General features: G+C 40.7%; 1 protein-coding gene across 2 annotated transcripts in view; it reads right to left on the bottom strand.

Moving 5' to 3' along the window:
- hibch (3-hydroxyisobutyryl-CoA hydrolase) overlaps positions 1-21,059 on the bottom strand; it is a 50,897-nt gene extending 29,838 nt beyond the window's left edge. Inside the window, exons 1-6 of one of the 2 annotated variants that reach the window (XM_029631765.2) lie at positions 20,921-21,058; positions 15,096-15,138; positions 14,697-14,828; positions 13,521-13,605; positions 13,293-13,373; positions 13,016-13,068 (exon numbers count right to left, since the gene is read on the bottom strand). In XM_029631765.2, coding sequence (XP_029487625.2) covers positions 13,016-13,068; positions 13,293-13,373; positions 13,521-13,605; positions 14,697-14,828; positions 15,096-15,138; positions 20,921-20,952 — 426 coding nt within the window. In that variant the 5' untranslated portion in view covers positions 20,953-21,058. Of the gene's footprint in view, positions 1-13,015; positions 13,069-13,292; positions 13,374-13,520; positions 13,606-14,696; positions 14,829-15,095; positions 15,139-20,920 lie in introns of both variants that reach the window. The other variant, XM_029631774.2, reaches the window with a different exon arrangement.
- Positions 21,060-26,679: the final 5,620 nt, after the last annotated feature.

Raw genomic sequence — 26,679 nt, 5'->3', positions numbered from 1 at the left:
CAACCCAATTGAGATGATTTGGGATGATTTGGAATGCAAAGTGAAGGAAAAGCAGCCAACAAGTGCTCAGCATATGTGGGAACTCCAAGATTGTTGGAAAAGCATTCCAGGTGAAGCTGGTTGAGAAAATACTAAGCGTGTGCAAATCTGTCATTAAGGCAAAGGGTGGATACTTTGAAGAATCTAATATATTTTGATTTGTTTAACACTTTTTTTGGTTCCTACATGATTCCATGTGTTATTTTATAGTTTGATGTCTTCTCTATTATTCTACAATGTAGAAAATAGTAAAAATAAATAAAGACCTTTGAATGAGTAGGTGTGTCCAAACTTTTGACTGGTACTATATGGTAAGAGAGACTGCCGTCAGCCCAAGCTCATTTTATATAAGTTTCCTCTCAGTAAAAGATCAGTGTAAAAGAGAAGCACATTGTTCACAACACATGGCCATTGGATAAGAACAGCTGCCCAGCTCCCTTAATCTTAACATGTGGATAGCCTTATCTAATCTTTAGTTGTTCTATTTGGCGATAAAAGGTGATTTAAAACATTGGTAGATGTGCACAGAGCACATCAGCATCTGATCTGCATTGATGATGTCTGTGAAAGAGCACGTAGAGTCTAGTCTGCAGTGAGTCCGTGACTACAGACAGGCAGGCAGCTGGCTAACAGTAACAATAAACAGTGAGCCAAAACAAACACATAGACAACCCCAACCACCCCGGGTAAATCTAGGGGTTGTGTGACAAATGGCAGTGCAGATTAAACAACATCTTATCAACAGAAACTGAACAGATGACTCTCTGACCGGGAGATATGTAGCTCTGATGTGACGTAAGAGCCCCCAATTGACAGGCATGACCTACAACAGACAATGACCCTTGAGCTGAGTCAACTCTGCTTGGGGTAGAATCAGGGACACGAGGGGGAAGCAGCCCAAAGAAAATTAGGATATGCAGTATAGGAGACCTTTAAGGAAATAAAAGCATAGAATGACATTGAGGAAATTACGAGATGATGGGAGGAGACCTTGGTAAGGAAAACAGAACTTTACTAGTTGATTGAACTGCCCTGACAGAGTCAATGGTCCCCGGAGGATGGAAATCTTTTACCGTAGGTCTATAGAGCAGTCAGTGGTGATAAGTGTCATGGTTAATGTATCAATACCTCTGTCTCCTCCCAATACATTCCAACACGCACCCTTGCAGCAATTCAAATCAATCACATTTTGCTGAAGGCCTAAAGCGTCAAGTGATTTCTGTCGCACTGAAGGATGATTTATATACAAGGACCAAATTAGCTTGTAGATAGGGACTTCTACATCACATTTGACCTCTCTAACTCGCATGAAATTGTGTATGAATCTATATTTCATGAAGTTCTGATTACATTTTTTATAGAATGTACAGGGTAAGGCTTATTTATGAAGTGTTGTGCGTGTAAATGGCCGTTGAAGGACATGCTCCTTGTTTGGTTCCCTGAGTCATTCCCATCGAATCAGGACACCAGAGATAGAGAAGCCATTAACAAATGGATGGAATTTGAGTTGTCTGTCTAGCCAGCTCTAACCAGGCTTTCCTCCGAAGTGGAAAATACCACCCATTGACATGGCTGTGCAAACTCTGGAGACGGGAGTGGAAAAAGCAGATTCCCCCCCTCCCCACCAAGGTTCAAGGAGAATCCTTAACAGGATGGGATCTGAGGCCGTATATCTCTCGCCTTTTTATAAACGATGGGAACTGCTGGTCGGAATGAAGAAGCATGAAAGGGAAGCACTTCGTTTAACATTCCATGAAATGAAATCATACCCATAAAAGTAAAAGGAACAACATGATCTATCGGTACCACCATATTACACGTCCAGGGTACTCGGGTTTTCCTGGGAACATGGGACTTGTCAAATATACAGTGTAGCCCAGGACTAGCACGTTCCTCACATTCTACCGCTTCATCAGGAGTCACTGGGTTATTCTCATCTACAGTATAAAGCTATTAAAACCCTGCAGAAGGGTGTTTTTCCACACCTTTATAGGAAAAAACTTCTCCATAAAACACAATGAGGGGGGGTCCGATCTGACTCTTTATTCCACTTTCACTCAGCTTTGCATCTTTACTTTAGTAGTTAAGTTGTAGTAGCCTACTTGCTCACTAGAATGGCATCAGAGGCAAAGACAATTGCTAAGTATTCCCTTTGAAGTCAAAAGAAGCTGCAGGATTTGACAACAGTTCATTACAATCCTCTGGTCTTTGTGTGGAATAACATCTCCATTATCTAATGAAAGCAGGAGAGAGGGGCAGGCTAATCTAACTATGACTGAAACAAGGTTAAGGGATTTCCTTGTCTTTTCAACAGGAGTCTAAATGAAAATGAAAGGAAATACCCTGAGGAGAAACTAAGGGTTCTCTGTTAGAGCCGACTCTCCCTAAATGAAACCCACAGATAGTATTACAGAAACATTAACGAAATGGAAGGCGTTTCCCCCGGGAGGCAGGTAAAGATCGCATACACACAACTAACCAGGGCCAAATCTCAATCAATGAGCAGCCATGACTCCCAAGCCTTAGCCACAGAACAGTCCTCTCTGGTCTTCCCACAATATTAGAGCCTTTCAATAAATATGGAAATGTACCGCACTCTTGAGAAGGAGCTGAGTGCACTCTACCAGCCGTTATTGTGGTGTAAGCACTTCTCACACAACCACGGTCTTGCTGTTTCAATGTAAGGCATAGATTTTAATAGTGGCTTTCATAGTGTGACTGGTTTTTGGATTCAGAGTTTGTGTGTGGGGTGTGAACGTGTTCTCGGTCTGACCTGTCAGGATGAGTCAATCCCCCATTTCACCCTTCAGACTATAAAGTCATGCTTGGCAGAGGTTTCCTAATAAGATGATCAAAAGACCTAGCCGTCTTAAGATGAATGCACTAAGTGTAAGTCGCTCTGGACAAGAGCGTCTGCTAAATGACTAAAATGTCAACCTGATGTTGTCTTTCCTGTAGCTGTACATCCTCTGTTTACATAATCGACAGCAGACACAGGATAAGGAACTGGGATGATCTAGCTAGAACGTCACTAAAATGTTACCCTCTGAACGGAGTTGGGCATTCGTCATGCCGTGGCATTAGATCATCTGGTATTCATCACCGCATCACCTTCGCACACGTGCCAGTAAGCCTTTACATCACAAGGAAAACTAGCCTGGGGCTAACACGGGATCAGTGCTAAGTCAATGAACACAGTAAAGGATCCCCTTTGTTAGCATGGAGCTTTATTTAGTCCCAATGGAAGGGCTGAGGGGTCGTCCTCATTCTGCAGCCTCACCCTAATCAGACACAGACATATCACTACAAGTGGGATGCGTTCATTATGAAACACGGAGGGACTACATGGACTTGTCCAATAAGAAATTCTCATTTACAGTTTTAGTTGGAAGTTTACATACACCTTAGCCAAATACATTTAAACTCAGTTTTTCACAATTCCTGACATTTAATCCGAGTAAAGATTCCCTGTCTTAGGTCAGTTAGGATCACCACTTTATTTTCAGAATGTGAAATGTCAGAATAATAGTAGAGAGAATGATTTATTTCAGCTTTTATTTATTTCATCACATTCCCAGTGGGTCAGACGTTTACATACACTCAATTAGTATTTGGTAGCATTGCCTTTAAATTGTTTAACTTGGGTCAAACGTTTCGGGTAGCCTTCCACAAGCTTCCCACAATAAGTTGGGTGAATTTTGGCCCATTCCTCCAGACACAGCTGGTGTAAGTAAGTGAGTCAGTTTTGTAGGCCTCCATGCTCGCACACGCTTTTTCAGTTCTGCCCACACATTTTCTATAGGATTCAGGTCAGGGCTTTGTGGTGGCCACTCCCAATACCTTAACTTTGTTGTCCTTAAGCCATTTTGCCACAACATTGGAAGTATGCTTGGGGACATTGTCCATTTAGAAGACCCCATTTGGAACCAAGCTTTAACTTCCTGACCGATGTCTTGAGATGTTGCTTCAATATAGCCACATAATTTTCCTTCCTCATGAAGCCATCTATTTTGTGAAGTGCACCAGTCCCTCCTGCAGCAAAGCACCCCCACAAAATGATGCTGCCACCCCCGTGCTTCACGGTGGGGATGGTGTTCTTCGGCTTGCAAGCCTCCCCCATTGTCCTCCAAACATAACGATGGTCATTATGGCCAGTTCTATTTTTGTTTCATCAGACCAGAGGACATTTCTCCAAAAAGTACGATCTTTGTCCCCATGTGCAGTTGCAAACTGTAGTCTGTCTTTTTTATGGCGGTTTTAGAGCAGTGGCTTCTTCCTTGCTGAGCAGTCTTTCAGGTTATGTCGATATAGGAGTCGGTTTTACTGTGGATATAGATACTTTTGTACCTGTTTCCTCCAGTATCTTCACAAGGTTCTTTGCTGTTGTTCTGGGATTGATTTGCACTTTTCGCACCAAAGTACGTTCATCTCTAGGAGACAGAACGAGTCTCCTTCCTGAGCGGTATGACGTCTGTGTGGTCCCATGATGTTTATACTTGTGTACTATTGTTTGTACAGATGAACGTGGTACCTTCAGGCATTTGGAAATTGCTCCCAAGAATGAACCAGACTTGTGGAGGTCTACCATCTTTTCCCCGAGGTCCTGGCTGATTGTCCCATGTCAAGCAAAGAGACACAGAGTTTGAAGGTAGGCCTTGAAATACAGGTACACCTAAAATTGACTCAAATGACGTCAATTAGCCTAACAGAAGCTTCTAAAGCCATGACATCAGTTTCTGGAATTTTCCAAGCTGTTTAAAGGCACAGTCAACTTTGTGTATGACCCACTGGAATTGTGATACAGTGAATTATAAGTGAAATAATCTGTCTGTAAACAATTGTTAGAAAATGACTTGTGTCATGCACAAGGTAGATGGCATAACCGACTTGCCAAAACTATAGATTGTTTAACAAGAAATTTGGGTAGTGGTTGAAAAACTTGTTTTAATGACTCCAACCTAAGTGTATGTAAACTTCCGACTTCAACTGTACATTTTTCATTGCGTGCCCTAATGACTATGACCCAGTATTGGGAACTGTTATTCGACCTCACTAAGAGATTAATCGAACATCCGGATGCGAACCGTTCCAGAAAAAGCATCTGGAGGTTTGGGAAGAATGGCTGATTTGATAGACTACAACGTCTGGCAGCCACCAGCAGCCCCTCCACATCCTAATAAAAATTTGAATGAACAAATGTCGAGAGAACTGCTGAAAAATCATGCAGACTTAGTAAAACAAGCAGCTCAAAGCCAAAAATATCACGCTTTATCGATCCAATACCGAGCGTCAGCTAAGATCAATTGTCACATGCAGTAGCGAATCAACCTGACACTACATCAGCACATTATCCTCATCAACAGAAGATAATGCATGTTGCTGCAACATCAAAGGCTCAATCCCATTTAAATGTTTTGCTTCCTCTACTGTTTTGCCTATATGGCCTTTTCATTTGGGCAAAAGCCTGTCCTCCAGCCCCTCTCTCCTCTGTGACCCGGAAACAGATAGGTGGTTGAGGAGATGCAAATGGAAGCGTGTCCTCCTCTCCTTGACAGCCACCTTTGTTAAGGGCAGTAATGTGTATCCTACCGTTGTCCTTTGCCACACCCCCTTTGAATCAGATTTTGTTTTGTCGGAGAAGAAAACCATGCGCACGTTTAAAGAAAAATATGCTACTTATCATTTAATCTATAAAGTGTCTCGAACAACAAACTTAATTTTATTTCGGGATACGCCCCTGTAAATGTAATTTGCCTGATGACAAGCGAGTGGAGAAGGATAATCTAATTTCACATTCATTTCAAGCGCATTTGTCCATCCACGTCCCTCTCTGCCTCTTCTCGGTAACCTTTGAAAAGTAGGCGAGAGAGGACACAGGGGTTGAACAAATCCAAATGAGGAAAATGTAGACATTGCTGGGTGAACATTGCAGGCAAGCACATCAAACAAGGGGTAAAAGCAAGGGTTAAGGGCATGAAACGCAACCATAAGAATACACCTACAGAGTGATTCCTCACAAAACCAGGACAAAAGACGACCATGATTTTGGAGATGGATTGTTGACATGTGTTTGACATTTGTATGTAAAAGCATCATTGAGAAATAATTTATCACAGTTGGCATTCAGTGCCTTCAGAAAGTATTAAAAGTATTCATACCCCTTCACTTATTCCCCCCAAAATTGTTACAGCCTGAATTTCACATCATATTTTTTTTTCTCACCCATGTATATACAATACCCCATCATGACTGTGAAAACATGTTTTTAGAAGTTTTTGTAAGTTTATTAAATTACATTAGTATTCAAACCCACCAGTCAATACGTTAGAGTCACCTTTGTCAGCTGAGTCTTTCTGGGTAAGTCTGTAAGAGCTTTGCACACCTGGATTGTACAATATTTGCACATGATTCTATTTTAAATTCTTCAAGCTCTGACAAAGTTGGTTGTTGATCATTGCTAGACAGCCATTTTCAAGCCTTGCTATAGATTTTCAAGCCGATTTAAGTCAAAACTATAACTAGGCCACTCAGGAACATTCAATGTTGTCTTGGTAAACAACTTGAGTGTATATTTAGGCGTGTGTCGGGTTATTGTCCTACAGAAAGAAAGGTGAATAAATCTCAGTGTCTGATGGAAAGCAGAACGAACCAGGTTTTCCTCTACGATTTTAACTGTGCTTAGCTCCATTCCGTTTATTTTCATCCTGAAAAACTTCCCAGGCCTTAACGATTGCAAGCATGCATATCCTTAACATGATGCAGCCACCAATATGCTTGAAAATATGCAGAGTGGTACTCTGTAATGTGTTGTATTGGATTTTCCCCAAACATAACCCTTTGTATTCAGGACAAAAAGTTAATAACTTTGCCACATTTTTTGCAGTATTATTTTAGTGCCCTGTTGCAAACAGGATACATGTTTTGGAATACTTTTTTTATGTACAGGTGCCCTTCTTTTCACTCTGTCAATTAGGTTACTATTGTGGAGTAGGCCTACAATGTTGTTTATCCATCCTCAGTTTTTTCCCCATCACAGCCGTTAAACTTACTTTCTGGTTTCATGGTGAAAACCCTGAGCGGTTTTCATCCTCTCCAGCAACTGAGTTAGGAAGGACCCCTGTAAATTATTAGTGACTGGGTGTATTGATACACCACCCAAAGTGTACTTAATAACTTCACCATGCTCAATGGGATCTTAATGTCTGCTTTTTTCGTCTACCAATAGGTTTCCTTCTTTGCGAGGCATTGGAAAACCTCCCTGGTCTTTGTGGTTGAATCCATGCTTGAAATTCACTGCTCAACTGAGGGACCTTTCATATAATTGTTTGTGTGGGGTACAGAGATGAGGTAGTGACTCAAAAATCATGTTAAACACGATTATTGCACACAGAGTGCAACTTGCACATTTTTACTCCTGAACTTATTTAGGCTTGCTATAACAAAGGGGTTGAATACTTATTGACTCAAGACATTTCAGATTTGCATTTTTTTATTGATTTGTAAACAATTCTAAAAACATAATTCCACTCACATTATGGGATATTGTGTGTAGGCCAGTGACAAAACATCTCAATTTAACCCATTTTAAACTCAAGCTGTGAATTCGGGGTTACACAGGCCTTCTTTAAAAGGTGCAATATGCAGAAATCACTCTGTCATTTCCCGGTTGCAAAAATTCTAATAGTTCGCCTAATTCCAGTTTATGTGACAAAACAAGCAAGTATAGTGTAGAGAATCATTGTACCATCTAAACCACTGTGAGAAATATTTTCAAAAACATGTATTTTCAGCTGGTGTACAAAACAAAGTAAAAGACGCAAAAACTAAACATAAGAACCGGAAGCATAGAAATAGCGCACATAGAACAGATGAGAAATCTATAAATCCATTTATATGTCAATTTGGTCAAAAAGTTACATATTTTTTATCTTTTTATTTAACCAGGCAAGTCAGTTAAGAACAAATTCATATTTACAATGACAGCCTACCCCAGCCAAACCCTAAACCAGGACGATGTTGAGTACCACTCTGTATATTTAGTACCACTCTGCATATTTTCAAGCATATTGGTTGCTGCATCATGTTAAGGGTATGCACAACGCATCACCGGGGGCAAACTACCTGCCCTCTAGGACACCTACACCACCCGATGTCACAGGAAGGCCATAAAGATCATCAAGGACAACAACCACCCGAGCCACTGCCTGTTCATCCCACTATCATCCAGAAGGCGAGGTCAGTACAGGTGCATCAAAGCTGGGACCGAGAGACTGAAAAACAGCTTCTATCTCAAGACCATCAGACTGTTAAACAGCCACCACTAGCATTGAGTGGCTGCTGCCAACATACTGACTCAACTCCAGCTCACTTTAATAATGGAAATTGATGGAAATTGATGGAAAAAAATGTATCACTCACCACTTTAAACAATGCCATTTAATATAATGTTTACATACCCTACATTACTCATCTCATATGTATATACTGTACTCTATCATCTACTGCCTCTTGCCATCTTTATGTAATACATGTATCACTAGCCACTTTATGTTTACATACCCTACATTACTCATCTCATATGTATATACTGTACTCGATACCATCTACTGCATCTTGCCTATGCCGTTCTGTACCATCACTCATTCATATATCTTTATGTACATATTCTTTATCCCTTTACACTTGTGTGTATAAGGTAGTAGTTGTGGAATTGTTAGGTTAGATTACTCGTTGGTTATTACTGCATTGTCGGAACTAGAAGCACAAGCATTTCGCTACACTCGCATTAACATCTGCTAACCATGTGTATGTGACAAATAACATTTGATTTGATGTTGGGCCAATTGTGCGCCGCCCTATGGGACTCCCAATCATGGCCGGTTGTGACACAGCCTGGAATCAAACCAGGGTCTGTAGTGACGCCTATAGCACTGAGATGCAGTGCCATAATGTTTCATCTGTTAGTGCTACAAAGCAGACATTGGTGTCACATGAAGCTTTTCCGCTTGCTCTGTAATATGAGTAGTGTTTTGATTCCATTCACTTGAACATTTTTATTTTTTACATTGATTCATAAATATTGAAAAAAAATACATTTTGGATTTGGCTAATGTTTCAATATATTGTTGAACATAAAATACTGTACGGGCATATAAAAGTTCTAGAGTGGGATTTCTGCTACTTTTACAGTTATGATCCAATTTGTAAGCATTGCCAACAGAGTGAATGTGAAAATGTATTCAAAAAATGGTCACCCTCTGCTGGTGATTTGCAGAATGTGCAATGATTCAAGTAAAAAAGGAGGGCTGCCTACTATTCCAATTTTTATGTATACAATGGGCCATAACTTTAAAACTAGCACTCTGGAACTTTGATACGCCCGTAAAGTATATTATGTTCAATAATATATAGAATCATTTGTCAAAACAGTCTGTTTTTCCAATATTCATGTTTATATTTTTCTATATTCAAAAATTAACATAAAACAAAGGGGAAAAAATACCACTCATATTGAAGAGCAAGCAGTAAAGCTTCAATACGACACCAATTTCTACTTCGTAGCACTTACAGACTAAACATTATGGAGTCTTAAAGGAGGCCTGGGTAAGGCCAAAATGTCACAAATATACTGACTTTAATTATTTTTCAATTATGCTTTCAGATACAAATGTATGTCAACAATCCCTCCTCCAAAAGGACCATTCAATGAATTGCATTTTGTGGAAAAGTGAGGAATCGCTCTACAATGTAAGACCGATACTGTCTTCCAAACGCAGGGATCGGGTGAAATTGTGAAAACACAATTCGAAATGTGTGTTTTGTGATAGGCAGGCAATGTTTAGTGAAAAGAGGTGTGAGGTGTGTGGATGGAGTGTCACCGGTTAACAGTGCTAATAAATTGTGTCAGTATAGCCTAGCCCAGTGGCTCTGTTGTGTTCGATTAGGCCAACAGGTAGTCCTTGTTTGCTGCGTTAGACCGGGATGCGGGAACACCCTTAAAAATCTGAAAGGGCAATAAATCAAGCCCTCATTCAGGACAGATGGTTCTGATCGGACAGGGCTTAAAACTTCCATTAAACTACTGCTTTCCACCATCCAACCACTGAATTTATGCCTTTTCCCAGTCGTCTATCGCTAGACATCCATACCTTCACCCCCATGGAAATATGCAGTGAACAAAAGTGAAGCACTAAAGTATAAACAATAGTGATAAAGATGTTGATGGCAAAACAGACTTTAGAGGACTTCTCAATCCACAGAAGATTCCAAGGAGCGCCCCTTACTGGTGAGTAAGTCATAGACTGTTCTCTCTGCTACCGCATGGCAAGCGGTACCGGGGCGCCAAGTCTAGGACCAAAAGGCTCCTCAACAGCTTCTACCCCTAAGCCATAAGACTGCTGAACAATTAATCAAAATGGCCACCAGATTATTTACATTGACCACCCCCCTCCATTTGTTTTTTACACTGCTGCTACTCGCTGTTTATCTATGCATAGTCACTTCACCACTACCTACATGTACAAGTGACCTTGACTAACCTTATCCACGACATTGACTCGGTACTGGTACCCCCTGTATATAGCCTCGTTATTGTCATTTTATTGTGTTACTTTTTATAATTTTTTACTTTAGCGTATTGGGTAAATATTTTCTAAACTCTTTCTTGAACTGCACTGTTGGTAAGTAAGCATTTCACGGGAAGGTCTACACATGTTGTATTAAGCGCATGTGATAAATAGTTTGATTTGATTTGTTTTAAGTCTGACCCTGCACAAGGAGAGTTATCTGAATGTAGCCTGCCTGAGTCCAACCCTTTCATATTCCACAAGAACATTGACATATCTGTGTGTGTGTGTGTGTGAGAGAGAGAGAGAGAGAGAGAGAGATTTCTCACAGCTTTCTGTGACTCCACCCTGCCAGAGGGATACCGAGAACAAACACACGACACCATTGAACCCGATAGACACACGCATCTCGTCTGTGCTCAGAGACCTTGGTGGGCAGCCGTGAAACATGCAGGACACAGAGGATGGGCAGGGACCAGGGAGGAAGAGGAGGCGACACACAGCTGACAGTCTGACAGCTGGGTGGGACTATTGTCACAGTGTCTCATCCATCATACATCACTTCTAGTGACAGGCTGGGCAAAATAATGCACTACTACTGTAGAATTACAGACATGACTTCACAAGGATCTGTGTGGATCGAAATGTGTTGTTACAACAAGTACGTATAAGTGAGACATTCTATAGTCCTATATTCAAAAGCGATCTACTCATATAAAAAAAAAGATGGGGTGGGGTGGCTTGTACTCTAATATCAGAAAGACCGATAATGGTATGCTTTCATGGCTGTATTGACTGCCTTAGGCATCATCTCAGGGTATGATTACCATCTGTGTAATTCTAGCTAGTGCCTCTCCTCCTCTAGCAAACTGCAGGACAACAAGGTATTCGTTCCCATTCCAAGCGAGTCTAACAGGAGGATGAAAGAAAAAAACAAGTGACAGCAACATGCTCTGGTCTACGCCACTTCTCATCCTAACCAATGAGAGCCCAGCTCGGTATCAATTCACAATAAAAGGAGCTGGTCAGGACTACAGGATGTAAAGCATATGACTGACACCTGCAGGGTGGTCGGTGTATTACCACTCACAATGAAAGATCAATCTTCAGCCATAGGCCCCTTTTCAGTACAGACACACTGACCTCAGGCACTGATGCTCTCAATTTTTTTTGAAAGACCCTCATCGCTATATGTGCCCATTCAACATAGCCTAGATTTACGTAGGTATTACTTCTCATACGCTTACGATTATTGCTTGAACAGTCGCTAAGATTATGTTTGGTTGATATCATTGCAAAATACCTATTTTGGATGCAGCAGTTGTTAGCTAGAATGCTAACGCTCATTGACCTAGGCTGTAGCAAAGCTAGCCAAAGAGCCATTTTACTGGTTGAAGTGCAAGTATAATGCAGTTCATTTGCGATGATGACACAAAGCTTATATTAACGTCAACATTCATACGGGCCTTAAAATTAAATTATAATCCCAAAGTAGTGTGAAAATGCACTCTTAAGGTACATGTAAAGAGAGGCTTTTTTGTTTCCGGTCTATGAGAACTCCCCCATGTTCTGCAACCAATATGGCTCACGTCGCCCTGGTGCAGCAATGTTTGCAAACACACAAGGGTGATGTAAATTTATAGGGACAAATTATACTCTAGAGCAACTGGCGCCCGTGGGTGACTTCATTTGGCCTCCCAAGTTTCCTGAGCAAAAAAAATGCATACAAATAATATCTATTCTTTTGGGGGGGAAATAAAATACTGTAAAAACACCAGAAAACCAGCTCAAAGTGATATCATTTTGAAAATCGGTTCAAAATTATTCCCACGCATAATAGAGAGACATATGTCTAACGGTAGTTTAATGCACGCACAGTACAAGTGTTTTCCACCAAAGGAAAAATCTGTCCTTGTTTGTGGTACATTGTCATTTCAAATAAACCCGAAACTGGGTCACTGGCGATGGCTCAAAGGCTTAGCATTCTCACTTTATTTCTGCATACAAAAAGGGACACGATATTCACGAAATGACAGCATATTCAAATGCCCATTCTAGTGTGGGAACCAACCGGTTACCTATTTGCCATTTTGTTGGGTTTTGCCAAACCGCGTTTGGGTTGATAGGCCCTCCCCTCCTACCCCTATGTTTTTATTTTGTTCCATCATTTTTTCCCCTCCAAGAGAGATTACAGAGACAAGCTGCCGTGACAGAATGACCACCAGGACCACACAACATCCCTGCCCCTCTGATCCCAGGAAATCATGTTAATCGTGCCCTCTCACGTCGCCATCTTGTGGTGAAAACGTGCACCACAGCAATAACATGCAATGTCATCTATCTGTATGCTTGGTGATCTGGGGCAAAAATTGTCACCAAATTTTTTTTTTTTTTTTTTTAAAGATACTCACCCCTCCCATTGTTATCCCATCAATAAGGGCCACATATGGCTTCTGATATGTTCCTTAAAAGATGAAATAAAATATAAGTCAAAACAGAACAGATAGCCAAAAGGAGAGAAACTGGTGCTCCCAAAATACTAAACATAACTGGTCTCATCAGAGAATGGTCTGTCCTTGTAGATTCATAATGAAAACCAAACGTTTTGTAATACACAGACATATTGTTTGTTCTAAAAATGTTTCCCCTCTACCAGAATCATGGAAGAGGCGAGATTGGGACACGTACCAATAGTATTGTTCAGGATGTATTCTTCACGGAAGAAGTTCTTAGCAAGAGCATCTCCTATCTTTCCTGCTTCAGTCACAGCTAGGAAGAAATGTGATTACAAAATGCACTCAGTAAAGCACAGAGATAAGACACCTTTGAAAAGGAAGATGACGACATATTCAGTACATATCAAGATACTGTGCGAGTACGCGTGTGCGTGTGTACTCTCGACAGTCTGCTATTTACCTCTGATGTCTCCACCAGCACAGAAGGCTTTCCCACCGGCTCCTTTGACAATAACAATATCAGTCTCCTTGTCCGTCTCCCATTTCTACAATGGAACGTGCAGCAGATTCAAAATAGCTTGAGTACATTATGTGGATCAAGTCAATTCTGACTGCTATCCAAGTTTACACGTGGTACATTACGAGGTGTTACATTGCCCATTGCAATGCCCATGTAACCCGGATCGCATTCAAGCTATGTATTTGTGTTTAGACATTGAAGCATTTCCAAGTTCCACTTTCCATTGCCATTAGCCCTTCACACTCATACCCGTATACGGGTTAGAATTGGCAGATTTGAGTAAATGAAAAACACCTAAATTAATTTGGAACGTAGCGGCGGTACAGTAACATGCTATACATGACGTCAGAGCTCCGGGTTTTGACTGACAGCCGATCTGAATGTGAGCCCCCATCCCTTCCGGTAAATTGGGCAACTTTTGCAATTTTTTTGTTTCCTAAGTGAGGAAAACGCCGTAAATTCGGATGACTATTTATTTTCAAAGATGAAACATTGAGGATTATAATAAATACCATTGCACCTATCCCACATTTGTCAGGAATAGTCTTATCGTGTTACTGAATGTATCCAGAGTGTTTTCAGATTTCCTTATCAACAAACGCAGCGAAAAGTACAGTAAATGTTAAATGTACATAAAATCAACAGTGTAATGTTTGGATTCAGTCTTGTGAACGTTTGTGTACTCACATTTACATTTAAGTCATTTAGCAGACGCTCTTATCCAGAGCGACTTACAAATTTGGCCTAATAATTTTCGCATTATCTCCAAACTGTTCCCTTTCAATTGCTACCATGGTTATGCATATGCTTCTCATATTTCTTCTGTAAGAAACTCTTCAATGTATCCTTATCCATATAGGCCAATTCCCACGAGTGTAAAGGGTTAAAAACAGGTTTTGAAACATTTGAATTTGCTGAATGCAACCTTAAACGCTCCCGTTTACCTTCTGTGGCTAGAGGCCTTAACAGTAAGCCACATTTAACAATTTGCCACATTTAATGAACTACTCCTACAGATCGCTGCCGTTGTTTGCAGCAGGACTGATATGATTGCCTGTCCTTGCCCGCCGTCCGAGTGACAGGTAGCCTAGTCAGTGTTAACCAACTATCGCTCACCTTGAGCTGGGGGTACATGAGTCGTATCATGTTCATGTTGAGGGCGTTCAGGGCTTTGGGGCGGTTCAGGGTGATCACCCCAGCATTCCCCACTTTCTCCACCAGTATCTCAGCTCCCGCCTGGCTCGTCATCTGCCACCAAACACACACACAGAAAAAAGGCAATGCAACACAAGCAAACACATTTAGGTATAGCAGTAGGACGAGCATGACAGGATTGACTTAAACTCCTGACCCAAAGGAAGAGGATTTCTATTCTATACAATAAAGTGGCGCTGTTACCTACCGTAGCTATAGCTTAACGTGTGTGTCCATCTCTCTCCCCTTCACTTCTGTGGAGGGAGTATTACCACACATATAGCTAGCTAACTGTCTTACAGATGAATTTTAAGTGCTTACCATTTGCCCTCGAATTCTTTGCAATCTGCAGAGGGACCTAAATCTAAAGACAATACAAGAAAGATGTGAAAATGGTGACAGAGATTAAACGTGATTAAACCCTATGAACACTAAACTTGGACATACTGACCTCTTATTAGGCTGGGCGAACCTGATTTGGTGATTTCTGGTATATCGTCAAAATAAATCAATTGCAACACGTTTTTTTGGACTCATTCAGCAGTTTTTACCTGATTAAGTACAATACCATTGGAAATGTATGTTGAAGATAGAAGCCATCATTACTTGTATTTTTTTTTAAAGCATCTTATAAAACTATACAAGCACCAAAAGCCATATTGTTTTGACAAGTGGCAATAAATCGATTGATTAGGTGGAAATCTGGTTGTACACGCTGTTGAAACTAACACAACAACAAACAAAACATGGAAACAGGAGATTTTTTCTCTTCTCACGGGTTAGAGAACAACCGGCAGGAGACAGTCAGCTATATTTCAGTGTTAGATTTTGATACGGGGGTCGCCAAAACAGAAAGGGAAACGCAGCGCTGTTTTGTCAATTACTCATATCAATTTCACATTGAAATCAATAGAGAGAGAGAAGGTGGAAAATCAGGATGGACATTCTGTTAAAACTAGCACAGCTCAAAACCCACACGGAATCTGGGAATTTTATATCACTGGTAGTGGACAACTTGTAGAAGACAACCAGCCACACTTTGAAGTGTTGCATTTTGATTAAGGTGGGTCGCCAACGCGGTAAGATTAACGCAACACTTGTGTGTTAATCACTCATATCATTACATATTGAAATCAATAGAACGAGGGCAACATTCTTTGGTTGTATGTTCTGTTTAAACGTACATTATACAAAGGTCACATGGAAATGTGGAATAACATATATACATACATATATATATGTAACCCTTCCAATGAGCTTATCATATAAACTACAACGCGAAAAGTACGGTTTACTTCACTTTTAATCATGTCAGCACAGGTAACAGTCATTTAGTCTTTCTTTAGTTTTCATTCTTACTCTTCCCAATTCACTTAAACTATATTACTTTACTTCCCATGGGCTTCACCAGAGTACCCCCTAGTGGCTGGAATACAACTGCATTAAGCCCCTTACATATACATTGGGTTTATCTAACAGGTTGGTTAGATAAACATTTGTTGAAGGCTGCTATCTATATTTTGGAATGGCGGATGTTGATTTCGGGAGTCTGCCAAAGGGAACAAACCACTTTTTCAAACGAATCACGACCCACCTTAGAATATCAACAGTGACAACGGTCGGCTGCTATTTTAATGACAGTTTGACTGTCTAATCCGTGTATAAGTATGTGGCCAGCGACATTTACCACCCCAAATGATTTGTGCCATTTGAGAAATACATTTTTTATAGAGTTCAAAGTCCTGCGACCCCCCATCACTAGTTTAAGCATTGAGATAAAAACAAAATGCTCTTATGCACAATTTAACCAGGTGTTCTAGAAAGAGCTCCCATAGTGACTGTGCAGCAGCCAATTCATTCGACCTCCCTACTGTTATATTGGCTCACAATGTTAGAGGACAACCGGCAGAAGACAAGGCTTGATTTATTTAAAAAGCTTTTTTATTCTACCTTGCATTATAATAAGGACTAGCTAGAAAGTAGTCTCTTTGGAGAAACACAATTTGCAATTGGAAGACTAAAGCCTTGTTCACACTGCAGGGCTTAATGCTCAAATCAGTTTGGTTTGCTAGCTAGGACACCAGCACACACTAACCTTCACACTGTGTACCGGTGTCCCCTAGCCTATCTAGCTACCAGCCTCTTTCTTCTTCGGTGGTGGGTTTTCAGTGGCTGGCAGGGCTTGACATGAACTTTTTTAGCCACTTGTCCTTTGGACAAATGTTTTACTTGTCCAAATGCTGAAGTCACTTGTCCCAACAAAAAAAGTTATGTAACACCATCAGCCAAAAGGGTGACTGAAAATTAGTGAAGTATATATATATAGTAGGGATTAAAAATAACTTTTTATTTTTTATTTTATTTAACTAGGAAAGGCAGCTAAGAACAAATTCTGCAGACCCATAGTCCACTTGTCCCACAGAGGGCTGAGTATTTGCAGAAAACCCAGCAGACACTAGGCCCTCTATGGAATGAGTTTGACAACCCAGCCATAGACGATGTTATCGCCCCTAGCAGCCATCCAAAATAAAGGGGCAGATTATTATTTTATTTTTTCACACTACAGACGGCAATATCGGTCACTAATAAAGGACTAGTAAAAGCCCCAATGCATTACTTGTGAGAAAAAAAAAAAAAAAATACTTATTTATTAATCATTAAAAAAAAAAAAATTAAATCTGATTTTTCAGAGGGTGCTGCAGCACCCCTATTTTTCTCAGCTATGCCAATCTGTCTACCCATGTGTGCAGAAGCACGCAGATGGAGCCAGTGACATAGTCAAAAGAGCCTCGCTGGCTGTGCATCTTGTGATGGGTTGTAAATCATCATGGGTTGCAGAGCAACTCTGCTGTTCTCAGAACTGGATAATTATAAACTGATTCACATTTTTCCCTCATCCTCCGCTCATATTAGGCCTAGGTTACTATATGCGTTGTAGGTAGGTTGCACATTGCTAAAATAATATGGAAATAGGCCTAGCCCAACTATGCATTTCTTTCATAAGCATTCCTCAGCTGTAGTCTAAGTTCTTTTGACTCCTCATTTGATTTTTCCATATTGACATTGTTTGCTCAATTTCACTTCTTGTGGCCTAAAATATTTGTAATTCAAAATATGTGAATGAGAATAGCATATACTCCGACTAATTATTCCCATTTAAAAGCTTCAACTTTAGGCCATTAAACACTGTTAGTATAGTTTGGAAATTCCTCTTCATAACTTTAATTTCTCTTAATGCTTTAATGATATTTCAGTTAGTAGGATTAGGCTTTTGGTCGTTTGGTTTGCAATAACAAGGAAGGATTTATATTCTGGCCACGCATGCATAATTTCTGTATTCAGGTTGTTTGTTTTTTTCTCATTCGATGTTTATATCATGCTATTGCTTCTTTTGTCTCTCGTTATTACCTTAGGCCTCCCATGTGTTGGAGTTATTTAAAAAAGCACTTAAAACTTTGAGATTTGAGACTCCGTTTGATTCATTCATTGTTTGATCATGAACCAGCATGGCAGGAGAAATCTAAGCATGCAATTAAACCGAAAGAGTTTCTTAATAGGCCAAGTCATATTCATTTCAAATTGAGAGAAAATAGAACATTTGGCCTTTTACAAAAATCAGACACCCGAGTGTCTGCTATAAAAATAGACTTTGGCTATTGGCCCAGATCATCCAACATTCGAGAGGGAGAAGAAAAAACAAAACAATTCTGGCCGGATATTTTGCGCTGCTTTGGTGGGACTCTGCCTTTGTTCTCCTGCTTTGTGTAAATATAAAATAATTATTGAAACAGGTTATAGCAAATAGGAGTAGGGGCAATTTACTCAGGATATCAACCATACACTGCCCTGCGGCAGCACAGCTGCCTGATCAGAGTAATTGTTTGATATTGTGATTTATTTTTTGCTTGCTCCGGACCAGATTTAATGTCGAGCCCTGGTTGGCATCCAAAGTAGATGCATTTCCGCCACCGACTGTGCTGGAGTATGAGCCAGAGAGCGATAGCAGCCTCAATGGTGTGGGCGCAGCATAGTAGGTGTGGCATGTAGTAACCGCAGTCAGCAGATACACATTATTGGTCCAAACAGCAAGTTGCTTTTGACCAAATAGGATGTGCGTGTGTGTTCAGACAGCAGCCATTTGCTGGCATGTCTACGCTAGTTGTCATAGTAACAACGGGTGTGCGTGCAGTGGTGTAGGCTGATTGGTGGTGGTGCTCATGCTTCCTATCACTCACGAGTTATATAGCAAGCCAAGGTGACAACAATGCCTGCCATGAACGTTTCCCAGTTGCTTTGAATGTTAAAAATCATAGTGTAAGACCACTTTTAAACACCTCAAAGGATACGATTATTGAACTTTCAAAACAAGTCATTTTTTAGCTAACCACAGCAGTCAATTAGCTAGCTAGGTATCAGTTTAGCTTTTTAGCCCATTCATGTGTCTGTAAACAATTAAGCTAGTTAGCTACCACATGTTTGTTTTTTTGTCAGAGTAGCTAGCAAGTAAGATATGCCAAATAAGTCTAAAAACCACTTGTGGGCAAAATAAAGTCTGATTTTCACATGGCCAGGAATCAGATTTGCATCGGATTTCAAACCTATGAAGGTGGTTTGAAATGTGGCTTGAAATATGATTCCATGTGCTTTTTGGCTGTTAACACAGCAGGAAAAATACCAGATTCAAATCAGATAAGCAAAAAATATAATTTGAGTCACTCCAACGTGAACAAGGTTTAATGGGTTGATGAATGCAATGTCAAGATATTAGCTACTGTAATCATGCATGGAGAGTTGAAGCACCATTGGGCAGCAACACAAAATCTACTCAGACAAACTATTATACTTTTTAAAGTACCCCTTTTTCTCCCCAATTGGTATTACAATCTTGTCTCATCGCTGCAACTCCCGTACAGACTCAGGAGAGGCGAAGGTCGAGAGCCATGCGTCCTCCGAAACACAACCCAACCGCAGTGCTTCTTGACACAATGCCCACTTAACCCGGAAGCCAGCCGCACCAATGGGTTTGGAGGAAACACTGTACACCTGGCGACCGTGTCAGCTTGCACTGCGCCTGGCCCGTCACAGGAGTCGCTAGTGTGCGATGGGACAAGGACATCCCTGTCGGCCAAACCCTTCCCTAACCCGGACGACGCTGGGCCAATTGTGCGCCGCCCCATGGGTCTCCCGGTCGCGGCCGGCTGAAGCCAGAATCTCTAGTGACACAGCTAGCACTGCCTTAGCCACTGCGTCACTCTTGCCACTCGGGAGGCTAGACAAACTATTCTGACAGTGGATTTGTGGGCCTGGGGGAAGAACCTACTGTTATGCTTGTTTACACTGAGCTGCACTGGGGTCGGAACGCAATCATGGTTACATCTCACGCCGGTATCTAAACCCTGGATTGCGGATGCTATGTATTGGGCTTTAAAGCCACCAGTTGACCATATTGGCACTCCCAAATAGAACCAGTCCTCCATTACAATGAATGGAATTATATTGCATTTCAATGAAGTTTCAGGCACAAAATTATATGTATTTAAGTATTTTTTGTTGCAGTGGGGCCATAACATTTGTACTTTAAAAAATACCTTTATTTAACCAGGTAAGCTAGTTGAGAACAAGTTCTCATTTGCAACTGCGACCTGGACAAGATAAAGCATAGCAGTTCAACACATACAACAACACAGAGTTACACATGGAATGAACAAAACATACAGTAGAAAAAAAGAAAAAGTCTATATACAGTGAGTGCAAATGTTATATATATTTGTTTTTATGTTAGGCTAACATAATTTTTAAAAGTATGCATTAAGGTATGTAATAGAAAATAAATGCATTTCTATAGCTTCCAAAAATATTTTTTACAATTGAGGAGTACCAAGATGGCTGTGTGGTAGCTTCAATACAAAGCCCCCTGTCAGTCATCCAGGGTTTATACACATACTCGTTACATGGTGTCTAAGTGTAACCATGATTGCGTTCAGAACCCAGTGCAGCTCAGTGTTAACAAGCGTAACGGTATTGTCAGTATCTTCTGAAAAAACCCCACATAAAGCTAGCCAGCTAACGTTAAACTCTAGCTACATGCACGGCGTCCTCGTCGACTAAACATACATTTAAATCAACGTTTGCATACGTATGCCTACCTGTGCGTAGAATTCAAAATAGTTATTGACATTGTGTAGTTTTTCCTTCTCTAATTAGCTTGAAAAGCACACAGCCTGCTTCAAGAAATGGTTAAAGTTTACGAACAGTTCTTCCTGGGTAGCAGACAACAGACTATTCCTGATTGGTTACCTTCGTAAGCGTCATTGGGGGCGTATATGCACCATCAAATTAATGTTCGTTGCATTTAAAAGTGGAAATTCACTACACTGCCATCTACTGGGACAATATGTACATACACGCACCAATTTGGATTTTAGGTCACCACAAATCACTGTTGAGGCAAGCTCGACTTTATGAGGAAACTAGGCAGGGTTCAAATTATAGACCGGCTTGGATAAACAAATACTCATAAACAAATTAGCATTCCCCCAGGCCCACAATAACTGGAATATCAAAAACAATAATTGGACATCTATTTTAATCATTTCAGCATACAACAAGAAATTAGATGCTCTCCTCTGGGAATCATTTAATTATTCTACATAAAACAAACCAGATACAATATTTTAATCAGACAATATTCACTATTCGCTGACATTACTATGATAGAAAAAAAATCATATGAGCAAGGAGGTACATGGTTTTGTAGAGCACATACAATGCCTTCGGAAAGTACTCAGACCCCTTGACTTTTTCCACATTTTGTTACGTTTTGTTATTCAAAAATGGATTTGAAAAATCCTCAGCAATCTCCATCGATCATCCTTGAGAAGTTTCTACAACTTGATTGGAGTCCACCTGTGGTCAATTCAATTGATTGGACATGATTTGAAAAGGCACACACCTGTTTATATAAGGTCCCAGAGTTGACAGTGCATGTTAGAGCAAAAACCAAGCCATGAGGTCAAAGGGATTGTCCGTAGAGCTCTCTGCAGCATTGAAGGTCCCCAACAACACAGTGGCCGCCATCATTCTTAAATGGAAGAAGTTTGGAACCACCAAGACTCTTCCTAGAGCTGGTCATCCTGCCAAACTGAGCAATCTGGGGAAAGGACCTTGGTCACTCTGACAGTGCTCCAGAGTTCCTCTGTGGAGATGGTTGTCCTTCTGGAAGGTTTTCCCATCTCTGCAGCACTCCACCAATTAGGCTTTTATGGTTGAGTGGCCAGATGGAAGCCACTCCTCAGTAAAAGGCATATGACAGCCTGTTTGGAGTTTGCCAAAAAAGCACTTAAATACTCTCAGACAATGAGAAACAATATTTTCTGGTCTGATGAAACCAAGATTGAACTTTTTGGCCTGAATGGCAAGCGTCACATGTGGAGGAAACCTGGCACCATTCCTACGGTGAAGCATGATGGTGGCAGCATCATGCTGTGAGGATGATTTTCAGCAGAAGGGACTGGGAGACTAGTCTTTTATGAGAACCTGCTCAGGACCTTAGACCGGGGCGAAGGTTCACCTTCCAACAGGACAACGACCCTAAGCACACAGCCAGGACAACGCAGGGGTGGTTTCGGGACAAGTCTCTGAATGTCCTTGAGTGGCCCAGCCAGAGCCCTGACATGTACCTGATCGAACATCTCTGGAGAGACCTGTAAATAGCTGTGCAACAACGCTCCCCCATCCAACCTGACAGAGCTTGAGATGATCTGCAGAGAAAAATGGGAGAAACTCCCCAAATACAGGTGTGCCAAGATTGTAGTGTCCTACCCAAGAAGACTTGATGCTGTAATCGCTGCCAAAGATGGTTCAACAAAGTACAGAGTAAAGGTCTGAATACTTATATAAATGTGATATTTTTATTAAATTAGCAAACAATTCTAAAAACCTGTTCTTGCTTCGTCATTTATGGGGTATTGTGTGTAGATGGGGGGGCAATTTATTCAATTTCAGAATAAAGCTGTAACAAAATAAAGTCAAGAGGTCTGAATACTGTCAGACATTGTACGAGACAATTTGAACGAACAAACACTATTTTAAATTCACTCTTTTTGCCTGCGTTTTCCTCAAGTTGGAGCTAAGCTTGGGCCAACAAGTCCGGTAACACTTTGTAAACAAAAGTACTTAACGTGATACATGTTAAACTACATAAATCAGGTCGTAACATATCTTTTAAAACATGGTTTTAATTTTCAAAATGAAGTTTCAAAATGAGGCACAGCATTTAGAAGTAGCGTAGTTACTGGGATGTAGTTCCAGGAAGCGTTGTCTGCTTGATTCCCAAAGGAATCCTTCTAATTTACTGGGCCATCAAAGTATTCATACCCCTTGACCGATCCCATATTTTTTGTGATACAGCCTGAATTCAAAATGGATTCAATTTTCTCATCCATCCAAAAACAACCTATAATGACAGTGATAACATTTTTTAAGAGATCCTAGAAAAATGAAATACAGAAATCTCTCCTTTACATAAATATTCACACCCTTTTGCTATGACACTCCAACTTGAGCTCCGTTGCATCCAATTTCCTTTGTTCATCCGTGAGATGTCGCTACAACTTGATTGGAGTCCACCTACGGCTAATTAAATTGTTTGGACAAGATTTAGAAACACACCTGTCTATATAATGTTCCACAGATGTCGGAGCAGAAACTTTACCAGGAAGTCCCAGGAACTGTCTGTAGATCAGACTTGTGATGAGGCATGTATCTGGAAAAGGGTATGAAACAATTCCTAGGGTGTTGAAAGTTTCCAAGAGCACGGTGCTCTCCATCATTGGGAAATGGGGCAAAAAAATATTGAACTACCCAGACTGTGCCTAGAGCTGGCCGTCCGACTGACCAAACTGAGTAACGGGGCAAGAAGGACCTTGGTCAAATATGTGACCAAGAAACCAATGACCACTCTGACGCCCTACAGTTCTTTGGCTGAGATGGGAGAACCTGCCAGAAGGACAACAGTCTCTACAGCACTTCACTAATCTGGGCTTTATGGGAGAGCGGCCAGACAGAAGCCACTCCTGAGAAAAAGGCACATGACAGCACATGGAGTTTGCAACAAGGCATGTGAAAGACAGATAAAGCAAAACATGATGTGGTCTGATGTGACAGAAATATAACTTTTTGGCTTAAATGCAAAGCGCCATGTCTGGAGAAAACCAGTCACAGCTCATCATCCGTCTAACACCATTTCTAAATCAAATCATATGTTCAAATCAAATTTGATAGGTCACAAACACATTTCGCAGACTTTATTGCAGGTCTAGTGAAATAGTTGTGTTCATATCTCCAACAGTGCAGTAGTATCTAAAAGTAAAAAATATATAAATATTAGGAGTGGCGTTGACTAAAATACAGTACAGTATATACATATGAAATGAGTAAAGCGGTATGTAAACATTATTAAAGTAACCAGTAATTCCATGTATATGGGGCAGCAGCTTTTAAGGTGCAGGGTAAATCGGGTGGTAGCCGACTAGTGATGGCCTTGAGATAGATGTTTTTCAGTCTTTCGGTCCAAGCTTTAATGCACCTGTACTGACTGATGTTATGATTCCGTAACTACAGATGCTGGGAGAAGGGAAGCAAGTACAGGGAGAGGATTTAATAATAAATTGACATGAAACTAAACAAGAACAGCGTCTGGACAAGAGCTACAAAACAACATCAATACAGACATGGAAATGAAACTGAGGAAGTGACAGATATAGGGGAGGCAATCAATGACGTGATGGAGTCCAGGTCCCATAAAGAGCTGGTGCTCGCAACGATGGTGACAGGTGTGTGTAATGATGAGCAGTCTGGCGACCTCGAGCGCCAGGAGGGGGAGCGGGAGCAAGAAAGAAATAGTCGAAGTGAAACCATAATTATTTTATTCTGCATTTGAAAATATGATCTAATTACAAACCAAGTAGATCAATACCAGTGGAGGCTCCTCGGAGGAGGAAGGGGAGGACCATACTCAGTGAATTTCACAAAATGTTTAAATGTAAAACATTTAAAGTTATCCTTTTTCGATAAAACTATACTACATATAATCATGTCATCAAATAACTGATTAAAACACACTATTTTGCAAAGAAGGTCTACAGCAGCCTCAACAGCACTCTGTAGGGTAGCACCATGGTGTAGCCGGAGGACAGCTAGCTTCCGTTCTCCTCTGGGTACATTGACTTCAATACAAAACCTAGGAAGCTCATGATTGTCACCCCCTTCCATAGACTTACAAAGTAATTATGACAACTTCTGGAGGACGTCCTCCAGCCTATCAGAGCTCTTGCAGCATGAACTGACATTGTCCACCCAATCAAACAATCAGAGAATTAATCTAGTACTGATAGCATAAGCTACAGATAGCTAGCACTGCATTGTATAAAATGTGGTGAATAGTTGACTCAAAGAGAAAGACAATAGTTGAACAGTTTTGAACAAATTAATTTATTCCAAAATGAAGGAGAAGCGAGAGAGTCATTTTTGTTCAATTTCAGTTTCACTTACTTAGCCAAAATGGGGATAAACATTCCTGAATTTGTCCAAAAGAAACTCTTAGACTAATGATTACACCCTACAGTACCAGTCAAAAGTCTGGACACACCGACTCATTCAAGGGTTTTTCTTTATTTTTATTATTTTCTACATTGTTGAATAATAGTGAAGACATCAAAACTATGAAATAACACATATGGAATCATGTAGTAACCAAACAAGTGTTTAAAAAAACGGATAATATTTTAGATTCTTCAAAGTAGCCACCCTTTGCCTTGATGACAGCTTTGAAAACTCTTGGCATTCTCTCAACCAGCTTCATGAGGAATGCTTTTCCAACCTGGAATGCATTTCAATTAACAGGTGTGCCTGGTTAAAAGTTAATTTCCTTCTTAATGCGTTTGAGGTAATCAGTTGTGTTGTGACAAGGTAGGGGTGTTATCCAGAAGATAGCCCTATTTGGTAAAAGACCAAGTTTATATTATTGCAAGAACAGCTCAAATAAGCAAAGAGAAACGACAGTCCATCATTACTTTAAGACATGAAGGTAAGTCAATCCGGAACATTTCATGAACGTTGAAAGTTTCTTCAAGTGCATTCGCAAAAACCATCAAGCGCTATGATGAAACTGGCTCTCATGAGGACTACCAAAGGAAAGGAAGACCCAGAGTTACCTCTGATGCAGAGGATAAGTTCAATAAAGTTACCAGCCACAGAAATTACAGCCGAAATCAATGCTTCAGAGAGACATCTCAACATCAACTGTTCAGAGGAGACTGCATGAATCAGGGCTTCCTGTTCGAATTGCTGTAAAGAAACCACTATTAAAGGACACCAATAAGAAGAGACTTGCTTGGGCCAAGAGACACGAGCAATGGACATTAGACTGGTGGAAATCTGTCCTTTGATCTGATGAGTCCAAATTTAAGATTTTTGTTTTCAACCGCCATGTCTTTGTGAGACGCAGAGTAGGTGAACAGATGATCTATGCATGTGTGGTTCCCACCGTGAAGCATGGAGGAGGTGTGATGGTGCATGGTTGGTGACACTGTCTGTGATATATTTAGAATTCAAGGCACACTTAACTAGCATGGCTACCACAGTGTTCTGCAGCGATACACCATCCCATCTGTATTTCAACAGGACAATGACCCAACACACCTCCAGGCTGTGTAAGGGCTATTTGACCAAGAAGGAGAGTGATGGAGTGCTGCATCAGACCTGGCCTCCAAAATCACCTGACCTCATCCAATTGAGATGGTTTGGGATGAGTTGGACCGCAGTGTGAAGGAAAAGTAGCCAACAAGTGCTCAGCATATGTGGGAACTCCTTCAAGACCATTGGAAAAGCATTCCAGGTGAAGCAG

The sequence above is a fragment of the Oncorhynchus nerka genome, linkage group LG3 (assembly GCF_034236695.1).
Source record: "Oncorhynchus nerka isolate Pitt River linkage group LG3, Oner_Uvic_2.0, whole genome shotgun sequence".
Lineage (NCBI taxonomy): Eukaryota > Metazoa > Chordata > Actinopteri > Salmoniformes > Salmonidae > Oncorhynchus > Oncorhynchus nerka.
This window is presented reverse-complemented; position numbering and strand designations above follow the sequence as displayed.